We start from the raw sequence: 20,603 nt of genomic DNA on the forward strand, positions 1-20,603 counted from the left end.
CGGGGGGGGCTCGCGGGGGCGGCCTCGGGCCTGGCGGGGGGGGTCACCCTGGGGGGGCTCGGGGGGGCCTCGGACCTGGCGGGGGGGCTCGCGAGGGGGGCTCCCTGGGGCGGCACCCGGGGGGTCTCGGGCCTGGCGGGGGGGTCACCCTGGGGGGGGCTCGCGGGGGCGGCCTCGAGCCGGGCGGGGTGTGGGGGCGGGGGGCGCAGACCAGGCCGCAGGGGCAACCACGTGCGCGGACCCGCTGGGTCACGTGACTGGCTCGTCACATGACCTCCTGGGGCTTCCCGCGGGGCGCAGTCCCCCGCGCGCTCCGCCGCCTTTGAGGGCAGCGCCCAATGGGAGCGAGGCAGGCCGCGCCCCGTGACCAATCCGGAGGAGTGGGCGGGGCCGGCGGCTGGAGCGGGGCTCGCGGGGCCCGGGCGCTGCAGCCGGTCGGGAGCCGCCGGGTCGGTGCGCGCGGTGCAGCCTCAGGTGCGGGGCCGGGCGCGCTGCGGGGGGTCCCCTTCGGCCTGGCTTTTCCGGGGGGGCTGGCGCGTGGGGCCCCGGGGGGAGCCCGGCTGGCAGCTGCCGGCCCCGGCCCCTTATTGTCCCGGCAGGGAGCCCCCTCCGCGCCCCATCTGCAGCCCCCCGGGGCTCCCCGCCGCGGGTAGGGGCGCGGTCGGGTCCGGTCTCGGCTCGTGTCTCGGGTCGTGGGTCGGCTCCTGTCTCGGGTCGGGTCGTGGGTCGGGTCTCGTCCGGTCTCGGGTCCGGTCGGGTCTCGTCCGGTCTCGGGTCCGGTCGGGTCTCGGGTCCGGTCTCGGCTCGTGTCTCGGGTCGTGGGTCGGGTCTCGTCCGGTCTCGGGTCCGGTCGGGTCTCGTCCGGTCTCGGGTCCGGTCGGGTCTCGGGTCGGCTCGGCTCGTGTCTCGGGTCGTGGGTCGGGTCCGGTCGGGTCTCGGGTCCGGTCTCGGGTCGGCTCGTGTCTCGGGTCGTGGGTCCGGTCTCGGGTCGTGGGTCCGGTCTCGGGTCCGGTCTCGGGTCGTGGGTCCGGTCTCGGGTCCGGTCGGGTCTCGGGTCGGGTCCCTGGTGCAATGCGTGGTCGGCACGTGGCCCCTGCGCTGCGGGGCCCAGACCGGGCCCGGGGCTGCAGCTGTGGCGGGCGGTGCCGCTTGCACCAGTGCCCGGCGGGACCGGCTGCGCTGGGCGCGCTGGCCTGGCTGTAAGGGCTCCTGGGTGGCGTCGCCCCGCTGCCCACAGCCGGTGCCCAGCTGGGCCAGCACTTCGCAGCGCTTCCCCTGTGGCTAGCGTGGGAGGGGAAGGGCTCGGAGCCAGGGGCCCTGAGTTCTGTTCCTGGCTCTGGACCTTGGCAGGCCAGGGTAGCTCTGTGCCTCAGTTTCCCCTTCTGTGGTGGTGGTGGGTGCTGCTCTTCCCAAGGTTGTGTGGCTTACTGGGTGGTGCTGCCCAGGCACGACTCCTGCTGGCGGCCTGTCGTCCCCTGGCTACCCAGGGCGTGATTCATATCCCCGTGTGATGTGGGAGCGAGTGAGCAAAGAGACAAGACTCATGTGACTAGCCCAGCCGTGCTGCCTGGATCCTGGTGCACCTGCCTGGCATCTCGTCTCCTAGGCAGGTGCTGGCTGCTGGAGATGACATAAGACCGGTGCTCCCCTAGCGGGCACGCTCTGCCAAAACTGGCCTCTCCCCAGCACCCTCCGCCTCGCTTATCTTGGGGCGGGTTTGACCATGGTGTTAGTATGTGGGATGGTGTGGGGCTGGCCCCCTCCGTGAGGGCCCATGGCCCAGCTGGGTCTCCACGGCCACAGGGGGTTGGGTGTACAGCAGGCAAATGAGCGCATTAACCATTGCACTAGGAATCTAGGGCTTTCTACCCTGCCATGGCTCGGGGAGGGTGGTGCTGTCTCCTCCCACACCCAGGCTTCCCCTCGCTAGGTCCCAGTAAAATCCAGAGCCATGTCTCCATCAGGAGTTTAGGCAAGTGCAGGCAGCTCTCTCCTGGTACCGCCACACCCACTGGGCAGTGAAGACTCCCCAAGTCCCTTCCCGGCTTGGTGGCTGTGCCCCGGCTCATTGGGCCCGTCATGCCCCTGGCATGTGGATGAGCTGCCTTGGACTGGACCTGGAATGGCCCAGGCAGGTTGCTGCGAGCCCGAGCTGTGTGACCAGCAGTTTCTGGACCGAGTGCCCGTGGGCTGGCGCTGCTGTTCCGTTTTCTTGTCCCTGACGTGGGGACACCTCTGCTTTGGCATTGCCCTTCTGGGAAACAGCCCTACGTGCATCTCAAGCCCTCTGTGAGCAAAGCCCAGCCAGCTAGTGTCTGTCTGGTGCCCAGTCGTCTGGTCCAGGTGACTCTACGGATGTGTCAAATTCTTTGCCTGGGGCGGGTTTCCCAGGACTGCTGCAGTTTAGATGCTGTGCCTTGGTCCTGCTGGGTGGGGGTGGGGCCCTCGCCCTCCCCCCCCCCCTCTCTCTCTGCCCTAGTGCAATAGCTGTTTGCATCCCTGCCTTGGCTCCCATCTACACTACAGGAAGAGCAGTGTTGGGGAGACTCCGCTACAATATGGTCATCTTCCCCGGCCCCTGACCCAGCTAAAATGCATCCCCATGTTCGTGAGCTGGATGGGAGCTGATCAAGTGTCTAACCATCTCCCCAAACCGGGCTGCAGCCTGGGGTTCAGTGGGACAGATAGGTCCTGTCTACAGTACCAGGTGAAATAGTATTAATCATATCAGGGTGTGGCTGTACCCTCAATCAGCTCCCCTACATGGTAGCTTTTCCAGTGTAGTGGGCCCTGAAAGGGTGGGGTGTGTTGAGGGACCCAGCTGTTTGCACCGCACTCTGCCACCCGTCTTTCTACTTTTGCTTCCCCATCTGGCTTGTCCTCCTCTGTCATTGGGTTTTGTTTCCTTCACAGCTGGTAGAAACTGGGTGCAAACTCAGCTATGTGAGTGAAGTAAGAGGAACTGGTGGAGGCAACCCCCAGCTCCAGTGCACTCGCTCGGATCTTTATTGCACACTCGCCTGGCGCTCTACATGAGCTGTAAACACCGCGTGCTGCTTTCGCTGCAAATACTGTTACAGGTCTCTCCGAGGGCAAGGGGCAGCTGGGGTGAGTGAGCGCTATGGGACACGCCTGAGGCTCCTTTGCACAATCTAGGAGGGCACATGGTGGCGGGCCCAGAATGCACATGAATCTAGGGGTGGGAAGCAGCAGTGGGGGAGGCAGGAAGGTCCTTTGCTTGTGTCTGTGCGTGATGTGCCCCCGGGAAGGCACTTCTGGACATGCTTGTGCTGAGAGGTGCGTAGCCCTCCACAGGTGGGGATTGAGCCCTACCCTGGGGAAGCATTGTCCCCTGGCAGATGGGGAAACTGAGACCTGGGGAGGGAACTTGCCCCCGGTCACCCAGCAGGTCAGTGGTGCGCTGGCAATGGGAGACAGGTCCTGGCCCCCAACTCGGTGCAGGGGTGGCTTCTTTTCAGCTAGAGCCATGGGAGCTGTGCTCCAGCGAGAGTCCCAAGGATTACAAGGAGCTGAGGTTCAGCGCACGCCCTGTTCCCACTGTGGGGTTATGAACTGTGCCCAGAGCCAGACCCGCTTTGCTGCCCCTTACCAAGCCCTCGGGGGCTCAGAAGTGACTGGGAGCTAGTTTGGTCCCCAGCTCTGCCGCTGACTGGCTGCCTGAACTTAGTGCAATCGCAGCCCCTTTCAGTGCTTCAGTTTCTCCACGTGTACAATGGGGCTCCCCCTCCTACGGCTGGGCGCTGCAGTGTGAGAACTGCCGTGAAAGGCTGCTGAGCCGACAAGACTCGCGCTCTCAGGCTCGACGATAACATCGCTGATGAGCTGGGGGGAGTTGGTTAACCACACCGTCACCCAGAGGCTTGCACCCGGGCCGGGAGGCTGTCCCCGTGGTGGCTGCTCTCCCACAAGTGCTTATCACCCCTGTCTGGCTGTGACCTGCCTCTCCAGCCTGCTGACAGGAGCGCTGGGCCAGAGGCGGGGGGAGCCAGAACCAGACTCCCAGGGCTGGCTGGCAGGCAGGAGAAAGCGTGTGGGCAGGGGGGAAGCGAGAGCACGTGGGGGCCTGCTCTGGCCAGCAGGCGTCTGACTCCCTGCCGCTCTGGTACCTGGTGCAGAGCCCTCCCTGCCTGTGCCGGTCTGTCCCCCGGTTGTTGGCATGAAGCAGCCCTGGTGCTGGGCACAGGCTCTCCAGGCTGAGTTGGGTGCTGGGAGCTGGGAGCTGGGGGTGCAGCGTTCCAGGGGCAGCTGGTAGGAGCAGAGGGGGACTTGTGGGGTGAGAGGCCCAGTGCCAGGGGTTGCTCTCTGGCGGGAGGAGGGGATCTGGCCCTCATTTGCCCCATGAGCAAACACTGAGCTGTCGACGCGGCGGCACTGGGGCGGGTGGCAGGACAGAACTGCCTCTGCCCAGGAACGACCCTCTGCCTAGCTGCTGGGGGGCTGTCGTGCCCCAGCAGGCTGAGCCATGCCCCTTGGGCTGCAGCATGAGGTGAGGGCTGCGTGCTATCGGGGAGCCGCAGCTAAGGGTTGCGTCTCGTGGTTACAGTGCATGAGGGGAACGCGGCTAGAGGCGCATGCAGCTGCTGGGGCCTGGAGCCAGGTGGAGGGCGGGCACATGTCTCCATGCCCATGGGCAGGGGCCGGGTGAGACGCCCCCTCCCGCCCCCGATGGAGGCAAGCAAACCCTTATCCCACCGGCCCAGTGCCAGGGGTTGCTCTGTGGGGGCAGAGGAGAGCCTGTAGGGCCCTGTGCTTTGCTGGTGGGTGGGGCGGCTGGGAGCAGGATGGGACAAGGATTCCCTGGCTGCATGGAGTGAAACTCCCTGGGCTCTGGTGGGCTGGCGGGGGGGGCGTGCTCTGGGCAGCGCAGGAGCTGTGGGACCATTGTCAGGCCAGGTCCAGCCAATGCTGGGGCTCCGGTTCCAGGATCAAGAGCACCGGGGAGCGGGGGAGATCGGGGAGATGAGTCGTGGCTCCGGCCCAGGCCTGCTCCCCACTATCCCGCCCCCCCCCCACCCGTCTCTGAGGGGCTTTCTGGGGCGGGTGGGATCTTCCCAAGGGGCTGAGCGACGCCTGCCCCACTGTTCAGGGCTTGTCTCTTGAATTTAGGCAGGTGGAGTTGTTCCTCGCCTGACCCAGTGGGCACTTGACGCTGCCTGCCATTGGGGGGCACCATGAACACAGGGCAGGGGGAGGCTGTGATTCCCCCCCCCCCCCAGTTCTGTCCGGGAGACACCTGCACCGAGCAAATTGCAGCTGCCCCTCCCTGCCGGCAGGCGTGCAGGTGTGAGCACTTCCCCGGGCTGCAGTGGTGCTGCAGGACCTCCCCCGGCACACTGCCCGCCCACAGCCCCTCTCAGCACCGCCCTGGCCTCAGTACAGACCCTGCCTTCCTAGCCGGCCTGCAGGTCCCTGCCGTGCGTACACGTGAGACCAATGGCTGAGTGGCAGTGGGCCCGGTTCACCCAGGTCGACTCCAGAGTCCCCTGCAGCAGCCAGGGAGCGTGAGTAGCCCCTTCCAGCCCGAACGTCCCGGAGCAGAAGGAATGAGCTGCCCGGCCTCTCCCTGGCCGGGGTCATGGGCCTCGCCAGCTCACAGCAGGGCAGGAGAGGGCTGTCGGGCCAGAATAGGACTCCAGAGTCCTGGCTCTGTGTTCTAACCACTGGCCAACGCTGCTGGAGCTCAAAGGGGCTGTGAAGCCGGGGAGGACGGGCCAGACATGTCTCCGACAGGCCCAGCTGCTTCCCAAGCTGCTGTGCCCTGATACACGGCTTGCATTTCCGCCTCTCTGCTGCATCCGTGTTTCTGCTGGCCTGTGGCCAGATCCCCACTGGGGCCGCAGCGCTGGGGGAGGGGGCCAGGCTGGAGATCTGGGTGGAAGCTCTTATCAGCCTGGACTTTGTGCCGTGGGGCTGGTTTGGTCACTGATCCCCTCCCAGAGCTGGTTCCCAACAGCAAGGGGGCGGAGGCTGCATGCCAGGGCCTAGCCCGCCAGCTGAACCCTGCATCGCGCCAGCGGCTCTGAGCAGCGTAAGGCGCCTGTGCAGCCTGCGGGGGCTTTCCCTGGGCGCGGTTGAGCACTGTGGGACGGGCACGAGGCAGTGTCACAAGGGGGGCAGCTGCCGTGCTGGTGGGTCCCAGCCGGAGGGGGGCAGGAGGGACCACACCTGAACCACAGCCCCCACCCCAGCACTGGGATCCGCTGGTCCGGCCAGGTGCAGCTGTGGGGTCACCGCCGCGGCCAGGGCCCTCACCTAGAAGCAGGCTGGTGCCAGAGAACAGCTCTCAGAGCGGGTGGGGGGCCCTGGCTGGGGAAGTGGCCTGCTGCATTAGCCGGAGGGGTGGGGCTGGGGCTGGTGTTGTGGCTGTTTTTGTGCAGTGGGGTCTCCTGGTTCAGGGGTGTGGGAAAAGGTAAGTACTTACCCCCATTTTACAGATGGGGAAACTGAGGCACAGAGGCAGGTGAATGATTCTGCTTGTCCCCGGCTGCACAGCATGTCGGGAGCAGAGCCAGGGACAGAACCAAGGAGTTCTGCTTCCCTACCCCCGGCTGCGTCTGGGGTCCTGCCTAGCCCCACAGCCAGCTGGCGGCTCAGGGTTAAAGCCAGGTGCCCCAGGAAACATGGTGGAGTGAGGCGTCTGAGCAGCTGTTGGCTGGTCCCTCGCAGGGTCTCTCCCCAAGGATGTGGTCGCTCGTGCCATTGTGGCTGGCGCTGTCTGGAGCAGTGACCTCCCTGCGGTGCCCCGATGGCCGGGTGTGCCAGGGGCTTGATGTCTGCTGCCGGGATCCCGGAGGGGATGGCTATGCCTGCTGCCCACCGTCTCTGGTGAGTGTCTGCGTCACATCCCTGGCGAGGGCTGGAGGGGTCGCTATGGGCGGTGAAGGTCTCTCAGAGCCAGCCGCTCTGGCCTGCGTGGAGTGAGCTCGCTGGGTCTCTGGCCAGTGCCCCAGCTGGCACGACGCTGCAGGGCCTGAGCTGCTCTCGTGGCTGGGGGTGTGGAGGGAGTCGCTCCTGGGGACGGGAGGAAGAGCCCGGGGTGGGGCGGGCGGGAGCATTGTCGTAACCCAGATCCCTAGCGGAAGCCTTGCAGAACCTGGCTGTGATTAACTGCCCTGCTTGCCTCATCTGCTGTCCCACCCCGCGCTGCCAGGAGCCTGTGGTTAACCCTCCTCCACCGGGTGCTGAGGCCCTTCCCTCATGGGGGGAGGGGGGGGGATCCAGTCCCTTTGTGCCCTCTGGAGCAGCCTGGGCCCACTGTCTGGGAGTGAACAGGACCCCCTGCCCTGAGCTCTGCGTGCTGGGGGGCAGACCCTGGTCTATACACCAGGGCAAAACCCCCCAGCCAAAAATGGGTAGAAACTGCCGAAACTCAGGGGTCTCCTGCCCTGTCGCAGGTGCCCCGGGCAGAGCTGGGCCCCCAACCGGGCCAGTTAAGGGGAAGGGACCTGCCCGCCAGCACCCTCCTGGTTGCGCTGGTGCCCGACGTGGAAAGCAGACATGTCTGTGCCGGGTGCCCTTCCCAGCCCAGGCTGTGAGCGCTTGCTGTACGTCTCCCCCGCTGAGAGCCCGGCACCCCTGGGGTGGGATCTGGGGGTGTTTGAGGGTCTGCTCAAGGCAGTTTAGTCTGGCTGCTCCCAAGCCATGACTCAGCCCCCCTGCTCTGACCAGGAGCCAGCGGGTGGTTTTGGGGGGCCATTGTGCTCTGGGCTCCCGGCATTGCATCCCTCTCACCCTCTGCCTCCTCCACCAGGGCTCCTCGCACTCCGTGCCTATGACCCAGGCCAGCAGCGTGGCCAAGCCTGCCGGGACCGTGTGCCCCGATGGTACCTGGTGCCCCGTGGAACACAGCTGCCTGCGCACGTCGGCCGGCTCCTTCAGCTGCTGCCCATTGTCAGAGGTAAGTGCCTTGCCCAGGGGGTGGGGGTCTCCGTGTGTTTGCTGTCCAGCTTGTTCTTGGGACGTGAGCGGCCGTACCCACAGTCCCAGGGTGGGCTGCTGGGCTGGCCCATACTCCCCAGAGAGCTTCCTGGCCAGCTGCCAGGCTGGTTCAGACCCTGCCTGTAGGCAGGGTGTGGGGAGAGGGGTCTCCCCTGGGGGTCAGTGGAAATACCTTCCACCCAGGGCATAGTCACACTGTGGAACTCCCTGCTGCAGGGAGGCCAAGAAGGGATTGGCTGTTCCTGTGGGTCCATGGGACACTCCGAGTTGTCACCATTGCCGCTAGCGAGGACGGGAGCTCAGACCTCCTCCTTCGGGGCTTCAGCCTGACTCAGATTAGGATGAGGCATTCCGGGCTGGCTGGGGAGGGGGAGCAGATTATACTACATCTGCTACTGTGGGGCTTCTTGGTTCACCTGGAGCTGGCCCCTGCGGAAGACAGGACATGGGGCTGGGTGGCCCGTGGTGCCTATGTGGGAGTAGAGGGCATGGGGGCGGTACAGTGCCGGGAGTTACCGGCTGCAGAATGGATTGTAGTGCATGGCTCTGGCTCTCCCTGGTCCTGAAAACTCCTGCTTGGCCACAGGCTGGGTGTTTTCCTTTACCTCCCCCCGTCCGTAGCCCAGGGGGGCAGTGTTTATTCTGGCCTGGGGGAAGCAGCATTCTCCGGTGCTTAGAACTGGGGGTCTCAGGATTCCTGGGTTCTGTTCCCCATCCTCTTCCACTGAGTTCTGTCCCCTCACTGTGCCTCAGTTTCCCCATCTGTGTGTGTGTGTGGGGGGGAAATGTTGGGGTCAAGGGGTCGGAGCTGCTTGGTGCTGGTGTCCATCTGCCTCGGGTGCATTCCCGTGGCCCATGTGGCTGCACCCAGCCCCTGTCCCAGGGTTCAGGGTGCTGGGATATGCTGCAGCAGCCCCTCCCCTCTGCCCCGTGGCTGTCTGGGCCGCCCAGAGCCATCTCCTTTGTCTCTCCTCAGGCCGTCGCCTGTGCCGACAGGCATCGCTGCTGCCCCCAGGGGTCCCACTGCAGTGCCGACGGCAAATCCTGCTTTGTGTTCCCAGGTATGGGGTCGGGGGGGACCGGCGTGACCTCCGGGTGTCCGGGGCCCCAGCGTCCGAGTGTGGCTGCTGCATGACACAAGGGGACCCTGTTGGCACTTCCAGCCTCTGCCTCTGGCCCCGGGTCTGGTGCCGACCGGGCTCTGCCCGATGCCAGGGGCTCTGCCCAATGCCAGGAGCTTTGCCCAGTGCCCAGCGGCTCATGGCGGCCACGCCACATGCCTGGCTGCACTGGTGTGGGAGGGTTTGGCTTCTAGTCCTCCAGCTGTTGGATTGTGGGGGGCAGGGTCTATAGCAGGGGCGTTCCCATCGCACTGGGGGCAGGGGCTCGTGGATTCCCCTACCCGGGCCCCAGTGGGTCTTGGACTCCCCTGGGGAGGGCCCTGGAGCAAGAGAATCCAGCTGGCACCTGCTGGTGGAGCTGCTTGCTTGCCCAGGTGGTGCCTGCCGAGTGGCCTCTGCCTGTGGGCGAGGGGCTGAGGGCAGGGCTGCCCTGGCTTCTCCCTGCTGAGTGCCAGGCGCTGGTCACGCTCTTGGCAGGTCTCCCGGCCGCTGATGCTGTCCAGTGCCCTGATGGCGAATCAGAGTGTCCCAATGAGTCCACCTGCTGCATGATGCCCACTGGCTCCTGGGGGTGCTGCCCCATGCCACAGGTACCGGGTGGCAGGAAGAGGGTTCTGGGGGTGTGTGCAGGGAGCTCAGGGCTGGGATATAGGGAACGTTGAGGAGATGGGCTGGGATGCAGGGGGCTGTGGGTCGGCTTGGGGGCAAAGCTGGGGTACAGGGGGCCGTGGGTGGGTGGGTGTCAGGGCTGGGATATGAGGGTCCGTGGGTTGACTGGGGGGACAGGGGTCAGGCCAGGATACACAGGGCTCAGGGGGACGTGGGGCGGCAGGGGTGGGATACAGGAGGCTGTGAGTCAGCTGGGGGAGCAGGGTGGGTCTGGGACACCAGGGGGGCAGGGGTGGGGCTGGGATACAGGGGGCTCTGGGTCGGCTTGGGGGCAAAGCTGGGGTACAGGGGGCCGTGGGTGGGTGGGTGTCAGGGCTGGGATATGAGGGTCCGTGGGTTGACTGGGGGGACAGGGGTCAGGCCAGGATACACAGGGCTCAGGGGGACGTGGGGCGGCAGGGGTGGGATACAGGAGGCTGTGAGTCAGCTGGGGGAGCAGGGTGGGTCTGGGACACCAGGGGGGCAGGGGTGGGGCTGGGATACAGGGGGCTCTGGGTTGGCAGGGGGTGGGACTGGGATAGAGGGTTCTGTGGGTCAGCTGTGGAGGCAGGGGTGGGGCTGGGATACAGGGGGCCTGGGCTGACAGGGGGGTGGGGCTGGGATGCAGGGGGCCGTGGGTTGGCAGGTGGCAGGGCTGGGATACAGGGGGCTATGGGCTGGTATGGGGGGCAGGCTGGTATACGGGGGGCTGTGGGTCGGTGGGGGGGCAGGGCTGGTATACAGGGGGCCATGGGTCAGAGCTGGTTCTGGGGCAGCTGTGCCAAGCCAGGGCGAGGCGCTGGTGTGAGAGGTGCTGGGGGTCGACCTGGGTGCCGTGTGGTCGAGGTGGGGGGCCAGGGAGGGAGCTGGCGGGGTTGCTGGCTCCCTCTCTGCTCTGCCACGTCCCGTGTCTCTGGCAGGCCGCGTGCTGCGTGGACAAGGTGCACTGCTGCCCCCATGCCAGCACCTGCGACCTGGAACATGCCCGCTGCCTCTCAGCCGCCGGCGAGCAGCCCCTGGGCAGCAAGGTGCCGGCCCGGAAGCGTGCGCCATGGCAGGGAGTGCCAGGTATGGCACGGCCAGGGGGTGGGGAGCGGTCCCACGGGCTGCTCGGCCCCACGTGTGGGGGTCCCGGGGCGCAGGCTGGGGGGGCGGGGCTCACCGTGCCATGTGGTGCCCTCTGTGTCGGGCCCGCACCCTGGCTGGAGGAGTGAGCTAGCCCCTTGTCTGGGGCGCGCTGTGCTACAGGGGCTTCCCCTGCCCCGCATCGTCATGGAAGACACTCGTTACAGGGCTGCTCGGGCAGCAGAGACTGCCCTGGGATCCTGGGGGCGAGGTGGGGGCGTGTCGTACACCCAGGGGCTGCTTCCCTTCCTGTGCACTGTTAAACAGCAAGCAGGCTGCCCCCAGAGGTGGCTGCATTGCAGTGGTGGGTGTGTACATTCAGTAGGACACCCCCTCAGCTTCTCTGGGAAGAGGAGTTGGATACAGGGGTCACCGGCTGTCCCCAGAGCCGGGTTGAGAGCTCACCTTACGGGGAGGCACAGCCCCCATGGTAGGAGGTGACCCCAAGCCTGCTCCTGGGCCCTGCCTGCAGCCGGGGCAGAGGCCTGTGGGGTGGCAGGTGCTGTCAGGGCCCTGGTGGGGCAGCTGGGGGGGTGGGGGAGGGCTTGGTTGGTCTGTGCCCCCCTGACCTTGCTTCCCCTGCCCTCCCCAGCCTCATTTATCATGATCACCTGCCCCAGCCACCAGTCAGCGTGTCCGGATGGCACCACCTGCTGCCAGCTGCCCACCAGCCAGGACGGCTGCTGCCCACTGCAGAATGTGAGTGAGGATGGGGCGGGCAGGGCAGGACGTGGGTTACGAGTTACCCCTCCCAGGGTATTCTGTGAGCTGCCTGTTCCCTCTGCCCCTCCTCCTGGTGTCCTAGGGCAGCCAGGAGCCTCCCATGACTTGGGATGTCTGTGCCCCACTGCAGGCGCCAGCCCCTTTCGGATTGACGCCTGCCCCGTGGCACAGAAGTGCTGCGGAGTCCGGTCTGGCATCCTGCGCCCCTGGGCAGGTGAAATCCGGCCCCCGCTACAACGCGGCCCAGGGGGTGGTGATGCACCAGGCCTGTGGAGAGGAGAGAGCCCGGCCTGGGGGAGGGGAGTGGGCTGGGGGGGCACCCTGGGTGGGCATCACGCTGCACAGAACAGGGCGTCTGGCAGTCTGCGTCATGTCTTAGCGTGCGGCTGGCCAGGCTCTGCTCCTGCTGGTCTCCTGCCTTGGACTGGCACCAGCGATCTGCCCACACAGCCGCCGCCTCTGGTATCTGCCCCAGACTGATGCCAGTGCTGAGCCTCGGGGGCCAGGTTCACACCGTGCTAGGCAGGCAGGTTCCCTCAGGCCTGCTCTGAGCATGTCCCAGCTCCTAAGGGCCCCTCTCAGAAGTTCATTGTTGGGCTGCGTCCCCTAGCTGGTCCCCCCAGCAGTGGCTGCATTGCAGGGCTGCTGGGGGCTGGGTGTGCCCAGAGAAGACGCTGTAGAAATGGCTGGGGCCTAGGGGGCCCTGCCAGCCAAGTTCCTGCCTGAGGGAGGGGCTGGCGGCTACCTTGGCGCTGAGCCCCTGGGGGACATCCCCCACCGCACCAGTGGTTGGCTGCCCCGGAGCTGGATTTGCCTGCCCCGGGGCCCTGGCCATACAGTGGGTCTAACCGGGCATGGGTTCTTCCCCGGCACTCCAGGCCGTCTGCTGCAGCGATCGCCTGCACTGCTGCCCCCCCGGGGGGTCCCCAGAGGTGGATGGCGGTGGTGGGGCTGGGGGTCGGGGCTGGGGGGGCGGGGGCCAGCAGTGGATGGCAGTGGTGGGGCTGTGTGTCGGGTTTGGGGAGGGCCCCCAGCGGAGGATGGGGGTGGTGGGGCTGGGGGGGCGGGGGCCAGCAGTGGATGGGGGTGGTGGGGCTGTGGGTTGGGTTTGGGGAGGGCCCCCAGCCATGGATAGCGGTGGTGGGGCTGGGGGTCGGGGCTGGGGGGGGCACCCCAGCAGTAGATGGCGGTGGGGGGGCGGGGGCCAGCAGTGGATGGCAGTGGTGGGGCTGGGGGTCGGGGCTGGGGGTGTCCAGCGGAGTAAGTGGGGGGTGGATGTTGTCATCACACATACTGAGTCTCCTCCCCCCGCCCAGGCCGTGTGCTGCCAGGACCACGTCCATTGCTGCCCCAAGGGGTACACCTGCGACCCGGCGGGGGGCAGCTGCCTCCCGCCCGCCGCCCCCGTCCCCTGGCTGGAGAAAACCCCGGCGCGGGTGCGAGCGCCCTCTGCTGGCCGGGACGTGCAGTGCGACGAGCAGACCAGCTGTCCTGAGGGCAGCACCTGCTGCAGGCTGGCCACCGGGGACTGGGGCTGCTGCCCCCTGGAGGAGGTGGGTCGGAGCGCAGGCTACAGGACACGGTCGGCACTGAGGGGTGACCAGCAGAGGACGGGAACGGTGGGGCTGCGGGTCGGGTTTGGGGGGGGGGGTCCCCAGTGGTGGATGGGGGCTGCGGGTCGGGTTTGGGGGGGGTCCCCAGTGGTGGATGGGGGTGGTGGGGCTGCGGGTCGGGGCTGGGGAGGGTGGGGGCCGGCAGTGGTGGGGCTGTGGGTTGGGTTTGGGGGGGGCCCCCAGCGGAGGATGGCGGTGGTGGGGCTGGGGGTCTGGTTTGGGGGGGGCCCCCAGCCGTGGATGGCCGTGGTGGGGGTCGGGGCTGGGGGTGTCCAGCGGAGTAAGTGGGGGGTGGATGTTGTCATCACACATGCTGAGTCTCCTCCCCCCGCCCAGGCCATGTGCTGCCAGGACCATGTCCATTGCTGCCCCAAGGGGTACACCTGCGACCCGGCGGGGGGCAGCTGCCTCCCGCCCGCCGCCCCCGTCCCCTGGCTGGAGAAAACCCCGGCGCGGGTGCGAGCGCCCTCTGCTGGCCGGGACGTGCAGTGCGACGAGCAGACCAGCTGTCCTGAGGGCAGCACCTGCTGCAGGCTGGCCACCGGGCACTGGGGCTGCTGCCCCCTGGAGGAGGTGGGTCGGAGCACAGGCTACAGGACACGGTCGGCACTGAGGGGTGACCAGCAGAGGACGGGAATGGTGGGGCTGCGGGTCGGGTATGGGGGGGGTCCCCAGTGGTGGATGGGGATGGTGGGGCTGCGGGTCGGGGCTGGGGAGGGTGGGGGCCAACAGTGGATGGCAGTGGTGGGGCTGTGGGTTGGGTTTGGGGAGGGCCCCCAGCGGAGGATGGGGGTGGTGTGGCTGCTGGTCTGGTTTGGGGGGGGTCCCCAGCGGTGGATGGGGGTGGTGGGGCTGGGCGTTGGGGGGGGCCCCCAGCGGTGGATGGGGGTGGTGGGGCTGCTGGTCTGGTTTGGGGGGGGGTGGGGGCCAGCAGTGGATGGCGGTGGTGGGGCTGGGGGTCGGGGCTGGGGGTGTCCAGCGGAGTAAGTGGGGGGTGGATGTTGTCATCACACATGCTGAGTCTCCTCCCCCCGCCCAGGCCGTGTGCTGCCAGGACCACGTCCATTGCTGCCCCAAGGGGTACACCTGCGACCCGGCGGGGGGCAGCTGCCACCCGCCCGCCGCCCCCGTCCCCTGGCTGGAGAAAACCCCGGCGCGGGTGCGAGCGCCCTCTGCTGGCCGGGACGTGCAGTGCGACGAGCAGACCAGCTGTCCTGAGGGCAGCACCTGCTGCAGGCTGGCCACCGGGGACTGGGGCTGCTGCCCCCTGGAGGAGGTGGGTCGGAGCACAGGCTACAGGACACGGTCGGCACTGAGGGGTGACCAGCAGAGGAGGGGAACGGTGGGGCTGCGGGTCGGGTTTGGGGGGGGTCCCCGTGGTGGATGGGGGCTGCGGGTCGGGTTTGGGGGGGGTCCCCAGCGGTGGATGGGGGTGGTGGCGCTGGGGGTTGGGGGGGGGCCCAGCGGTGGATGTGGGTGGTGTGGCTGCAGGTCGGGTTTGGGGGGGACCCAGCCGTAGATGGCGGTGGTGGGCCTGGGGGTCGGGGCTGGAGGGGGTGTTGGCCAGCAGTGGATGGGGATTGGTGGGGCTGTGGGTCGGGTTTGGGGAGGGCCCCCAGCCGTGGATAGCAGTGGTGGGGCTGGGGGTCGGGGCTGGGGGGCCCCCAGTGGAGATGGCTAGAGGTGGGGCTGGGGGTTGGGGGGGGCCCCCAGCGGTGGATGGAGGTGGTGGGGCTGCTGGTCTGGTTTGGGGGGGGGTGGGGGCCAGCAGTGGATGGCGGTGGTGGGGCTGTGTGTCGGGTTTGGGAGGGGGCCCCCAGCGGAGGATGGGGGTGGTGGGGCTGTGGGTTGGGTTTGGGGAGGGCCCCCAGCCGTGGATAGCGGTGGTGGGGCTGGCGGTCGGGGCTGGGGGGGGGGCACCCCAGCAGTAGATGGCGGTGGTGGGGCTGGGGGGGCGGGGGCCAGCAGTGGATGGCAGTGGTGGGGCTGTGTGTCGGGTTGGGGGGGGCCCCCAGCGGAGGATGGCGGTGGTGGGGCTGGGGGTCTGGTTTGGGGGGGGCCCCCAGCCGTGGATGGCGGTGGTGGGGGTCGGGGCTGGGGGTGTCCAGCGGAGTAAGTGGGGGGTGGATGTTGTCATCACACATGCTGAGTCTCCTCCCCCCGCCCAGGCCGTGTGCTGCCAGGACCACGTCCATTGCTGCCCCAAGGGGTACACCTGCGACCCGGCGGGGGGCAGCTGCCTCCCGCCCGCCGCCCCCGTCCCCTGGCTGGAGAAAACCCCGGCGCGGGTGCGAGCGCCCTCTGCTGGCCGGGACGTGCAGTGCGACGAGCAGACCAGCTGTCCTGAGGGCAGCACCTGCTGCAGGCTGGCCACCGGGCACTGGGGCTGCTGCCCCCTGGAGGAGGTGGGTCGGAGCACAGGCTACAGGACACGGTCGGCACTGAGGGGTGACCAGCAGAGGACGGGAACGGTGGGGCTGCGGGTCGGGTTGGGGGGGGGGTCCCCAGTGGTGGATGGGGATGGTGGGGCTGCGGGTCGGGGCTGGGGAGGGTGGGGGCCAACAGTGGATGGCAGTGGTGGGGCTGTGGGTTGGGTTTGGGGAGGGCCCCCAGCGGAGGATGGGGGTGGTGTGGCTGCTGGTCTGGTTTGGGGGGGGTCCCCAGCGGTGGATGGGGGTGGTGGGGCTGGGCGTTGGGGGGGGCCCCCAGCGGTGGATGGGGGTGGTGGGGCTGCTGGTCTGGTTTGGGGGGGGGTGGGGGCCAGCAGTGGATGGCGGTGGTGGGGCTGGGGGTCGGGGCTGGGGGTGTCCAGCGGAGTAAGTGGGGGGTGGATGTTGTCATCACACATGCTGAGTCTCCTCCCCCCGCCCAGGCCGTGTGCTGCCAGGACCACGTCCATTGCTGCCCCAAGGGGTACACCTGCGACCCGGCGGGGGGCAGCTGCCACCCGCCCGCCGCCCCCGTCCCCTGGCTGGAGAAAACCCCGGCGCGGGTGCGAGCGCCCTCTGCTGGCCGGGACGTGCAGTGCGACGAGCAGACCAGCTGTCCTGAGGGCAGCACCTGCTGCAGGCTGGCCACCGGGGACTGGGGCTGCTGCCCCTTGCCGGAGGTGCGGAGCGGAGGGAGGTTGTCCCTGGCAGCGCTGCCCTTAGCTTAGGTCTTGGAGCAGTGCTTCTCGGACTGTGGGTCGGGAACCAGTTTCAATGGGGTTGCCAGGGCTGGCTTCGACTTTCTAGGGCCATGGGCCTGAGCTAAAGCCTGAGGGTGGTAGGGCTCAGGTTACAGGCCCCCTGCCTGGGGCTGCAGCCCTTGAGCTTCCACCCCCTGTCCCTCCCAGCGGAGGAGGGGAGTGGTGGGGCTGCGGGTTGGCGTTGTGGGGGGCACGCAGCGGAGGAGGGGAGTGGTGAGGCTGCGGGTTGGGGGGCCCCCAGCGGAGGAGCGGAGTGGTGGGGCTGTGGGTTGGTGTTGGGGGGGGTGCGCAGCGGAGGAGGGGAGTGGTGGGGCTGCGGGTTGGTGTTGGGGGGGGTGCGCAGCGGAGGAGGGGAGTGGTGAGGCTGCGGGGTGGGGGGCACGCAGCGGAGGAGCGGAGTGGTGGGGCTGCGGGTTGGGGGGCCCCCAGCGGAGGAGCGGAGTGGTGGGGCTGCGGGTTGGTGTTGGGGGGGGCACGCAGCGGAGGAGGGGAGTGGTGAGGCTGCGGGTTGGTGTTGGGGGGGGTGCGCAGCGGAGGAGGGGAGTGGTGAGGCTGCGGGTTGGTGTTGGGGGGGGTGCGCAGCGGAGGAGGGGAGTGGTGAGGCTGCGGGGTGGGGGGCACGCAGCGGAGGAGCGGAGTGGTGGGGCTGCGGGTTGGGGGGCCCCCAGCGGAGGAGCGGAGTGGTGGGGCTGCGGGTTGGTGTTGGGGGGGGCACGCAGCGGAGGAGGGGAGTGGTGAGGCTGCGGGTTGGTGTTGGGGGGGGTGCGCAGCGGAGGAGGGGAGTGGTGAGGCTGCGGGGTGGGGGGCACGCAGCGGAGGAGCGGAGTGGTGGGGCTGCGGGTTGGGGGGCCCCCAGCGGAGGAGCGGAGTGGTGGGGCTGCGGGTTGGTGTTGGGGGGGGTGCGCAGCGGAGGAGGGGAGTGGTGGGCCTGTGGGTCGGGGTTGGGGGGGCAGGCACACAGCGGGAGGGGATGGGGGGCGCCCAATGGAGGAGTTGGAAGGGCGGATGCGTGTTGTGGTCACGCGCGCTGTCTCTTTCCCCTGCCCAGGCCGTGTGCTGCCAGGACCACGTCCATTGCTGCCCCAAGGGACACACGTGCGACCCGGTGGGGGGCAGCTGCCAGCAGGCCCTGCTCTCTGTGCCCTGGGCACCCAAGGCTCCAGCACACGTTCCTGGCGCCGCCCAGAGCAGAGGTGTGAAGTGCAACCAGACAGTCAGCTGCGAGGACGGGCAGACCTGCTGCAAGAGCGAGACGGGCACCTGGGCCTGCTGCCATCTGCCGAATGTGAGGGCAGGGCGGGGGGCTGTGCCCATCTCCTGGGCGTGCAGGCGCACGGCCCACCCCTGCCACTAGGTGTCCCTGCCAGGCTTCTTCAGTGCCAAGGGGTGCCGGGGGCAAGGTGAGGCCCCGGCTCCTCACAGCCATGTTTGTGCCCTGTGGCTGCGCTGTGCCCCACCTCGCCCCTTGGCCTGAAGAAGGATGTCTTCAGGGCTTAGAGAAGGTGTGAGCCAGGACTCCTGGGTTCTCTTCCTGGCTCTGGCAAGGGCTTGGGGTCCGGTGGGTTAGAGCAATGGTTTTCAAACTGGGTCATGACCAGAAGTGGGTCATGGAATGTCGGGCATTGGGTCATGGCGGCTCTGGTCAGCACCGCTGGCCGGGCCGTTAACAGCCCCACTGGTGATGCTGCCCGGCTCAGGCAGGCTAGTGCCTACCTGTTGACACCGCGCTGCACCCCCAAGTGGCCAGCAGCAGGTCCGGCTCCTAGGCGGGGGGGCCACGGGGCTTCACCTGCTGCCCCTCCCCCAAGCACGGCTGCGCACGGCCAATGGGAGCTGGGGGAGGGCAGTGCCTGTGGGCGAGAGCTGCATGGAGCTGCTTGCGCGCCTCTGCCTAGGAGCCGACCGGCTGCTGGCCGCTTCCGGGGCGCAGCGCGGTGCCAGGAGAGGCAGGAAGCCTCTGAGCTCCCCCAAAGCCCTCACCCCTGCACCCCAACCCTCTGAGTCCCTCCCAAACCCCTCATCCCTAGTTTGGGTGGGTCACGGGCATCAACAATTTTCTTCAACTGGGTCACCAGAAACAAAGTTGGAAACCCTCTGGGTTAGTCTGTGTGTGGGGAGGGCAGTGGGGTCTGGTGGGTTAGAGTGGCGGTGGGAGGGGTCAGGAGCCAGGACGCCTGGGTTCTGCCCTGGGTGACGCCCTGTGAGCCCTGCCAGGCTGCTCTGTCTCTGCTCGGTGCTGGCTGACCGCTCTCTCCCCAGGCTGTGTGCTGTGAGGATCACCAGCACTGCTGCCCAGGGGGCTACACCTGCAACCTGGCCACGCAGAGCTGTGAGAAGCAGCAGGCTGGGCGGGTGCTGCCCGGGGCCCTGAGCCTCGTCGCCTCCCTGCTGCCCGCCAGCCTGGAGCCCAGCAACCAGGTGACCTGCGACGCCCAGCACTACTGCCGCACCCGCCAGACCTGCTGCAAGGCTGCCTCGGGCACCTGGGCTTGCTGCCCCTACTTCATGGTGAGCGACGGGAAGGGGCTGGCTGCCCCTACTTCATGGTGAGTGACGGGCAGGGGCTGGCTGCCCGCCCCAGGGCAGCACAAAGCCCTGCCTCTCACGCCTCCAACATCCGCCCAGCCCCTCCCGCCGGCTGCCTGCTCAGACCCTGGACCTCAGCCCCTCCCAGCTGCTGGCCCCCACCTGTCTGCCTGCTGTGGCCTCGGCCCCCAGTGACCAGGGCTGGAGGTCGTTCTATGGGCCAGGCCCCTGGCAGGGGAACCGGGGGAGGTTGGGGACTCTGTGACCTGCCCCATCTGCAGGGCAGCTGCTCCCTCTGCGGGGGACCCCTCTGTGCTCCAGCCCGGCTGCCCCCGGCAGACAGTAACATGCCTCATCTCTCCACAGGGCTCCTGCTGCCCCGACCAACGCCACTGCTGTCCCTGGGGCTACCGATGCTCCAGGTTGAGCCTCGACTGCAAGCGGCGCTGGCCTCCACGCTGGGACGCCGGTGCCCCCTGGCTGCTGTGAGGGCACCCCTGTGCCCACACTGAGGGGGGAGTGGGGATTGCTCTGGCCCCTCAGTCTGTCTGTCTGACTTCCAGCCTCGGGGGCCTTTTCTCTGGCTGCCCCAGGACACACAGGCCCCATGCTCTGCAGGACCTGTCCCACCCAGCCCCCTGGGGCTAAGCACATGGGAGAGCGCCCCCGCCATGGGAGTTTAACCCTGGACACAGCGGTCTGGGCACATGCAGCTTCGTCCTCTGCTCCCATTGCTGCTTTCCTGCTGGGAGCTTGGAAGGTTAAGGCTCCCACCCCACTCCAGGCTCTTCTCCTTCTGTGGGGGCTTTGAGGCTGGGCTGGGCCAGGCCAGGCCCTCCTCCCCCACTGTTGGGAGCTAGGGGCTGCAGTAGGGCCTGGGAACCTGGGTTGAAGAGCAAGGCGGCTGGGCTGCTTTGCTTTCTACAGCCCCCCTTGGCATCTGTGTCTCCCCCCATTTCTCCCTGGCACTCGGGCCCCTCCCTGGGTCCTGTTGTGCTGGCTGTGAAAGCCGGGGCTGGGAAGGCTGGAAGGTGGGCACTGCAGTCTGGCTCCTGGCATTCTCCTACCCTAGTCCCTGAATGTGCGTTGCCCTGAGCTCGTGCCTGCACTGTGTCTGCTAGCCCCCCAGTGCCAGGAGTCTCTGCTGCCTGCCCAGCCCCTGCCCCCCTCACAGCTGCCCCGAGAGCCCAGGGCCAGACTGGCCCATGCCCTCTGGTCACCAGCTCCCTTGCCTCTAAGAGTGCCCCACCTGTGGCTGGGGCTTGTGCCAGGAACGGGGGCCCAGTGCCTGGTGCCATTAGGGTTGAAGTGGCTGGAAGAGAGTGAGAACCAATAAAGGGTGTGGAGGACGGTGCTGGCGTCAATCCTGTCTCCTTCCCTCTGCAAAACTTCCCCCAGCCAAGGGGACTGTGCCACCAGCGTGCACATCTCCCTGCTCACCCCAGCCTGGACTCCAGGGCCCAGCCTTGTCCTCCCTTCTCTTCCCTGTAACACAGCTGGCCTCCAGTGCTGTCCCTCCTGGCATGCAGCTGTGGCCCATCCAGCCCCGGGGGGAGTGCCAGTCCCCACTGCTGCAGTGTGGCAGGATGGGGGCCTTGGTCCAGCAGGGGTGCTGTAATGGCCCAGCTGGGCCCGAGGCATGGGCCTACTGCCTGCCCTGGGCACTGAACGGGTGCAAAGCGGCTGCTCCATGGTTCT

At 68.0% G+C, this 20,603-nt stretch overlaps 1 protein-coding gene across 3 annotated transcripts; it reads left to right on the forward strand.

Moving 5' to 3' along the window:
* The first annotated feature begins 368 nt into the window (after positions 1–368).
* GRN (granulin precursor) lies at positions 369–20,259 on the forward strand. Of its 3 annotated transcripts, XM_073326436.1 has the most exons (16): positions 422–474; positions 2,914–3,108; positions 6,688–6,846; positions 7,772–7,918; positions 8,936–9,020; positions 9,558–9,670; positions 10,649–10,796; positions 11,446–11,552; positions 12,893–13,129; positions 13,526–13,762; positions 14,229–14,465; positions 15,358–15,594; positions 16,062–16,298; positions 17,428–17,664; positions 18,639–18,887; positions 19,272–20,259. In XM_073326436.1, exons 3-16 carry the CDS (start codon positions 6,703–6,705, stop codon positions 19,392–19,394), a joined length of 2,538 nt encoding a protein of 845 aa, XP_073182537.1. In that variant the 5' UTR covers positions 422–474; positions 2,914–3,108; positions 6,688–6,702; the 3' UTR covers positions 19,395–20,259. The 3 variants fall into 3 exon arrangements, with proteins under 3 accessions (XP_073182535.1, XP_073182537.1, XP_073182536.1); XM_073326434.1 differs by lacking the exon at positions 2,914–3,108 and having other exon boundaries at positions 369–474; XM_073326435.1 differs by lacking the exons at positions 422–474; positions 2,914–3,108 and adding an exon at positions 5,275–5,522.
* Positions 20,260–20,603: the final 344 nt, after the last annotated feature.

This window comes from Lepidochelys kempii, chromosome 27 (genome assembly GCF_965140265.1).
Source record: "Lepidochelys kempii isolate rLepKem1 chromosome 27, rLepKem1.hap2, whole genome shotgun sequence".
NCBI lineage: Eukaryota > Metazoa > Chordata > Testudines > Cheloniidae > Lepidochelys > Lepidochelys kempii.

What these genes read in the sequence shown, in the direction of transcription:
- GRN (XM_073326434.1), top strand. Translation starts at nt 6,703, where the DNA reads ATGTGGTCGCTCGTGCCATTGTGGCTGGCGCTGTCTGGAGCAGTGACC. An exon ending in GCTGCTGCCCCCTGGAGGAG is followed by an intron (nt 13,763 to 14,228) that starts GTGGGTCGGAGC and finishes CCCCCCGCCCAG; the next exon opens with GCCGTGTGCTGCCAGGACCA. An exon ending in GCTGCTGCCCCTTGCCGGAG is followed by an intron (nt 16,299 to 17,427) that starts GTGCGGAGCGGA and finishes TCCCCTGCCCAG; the next exon opens with GCCGTGTGCTGCCAGGACCA.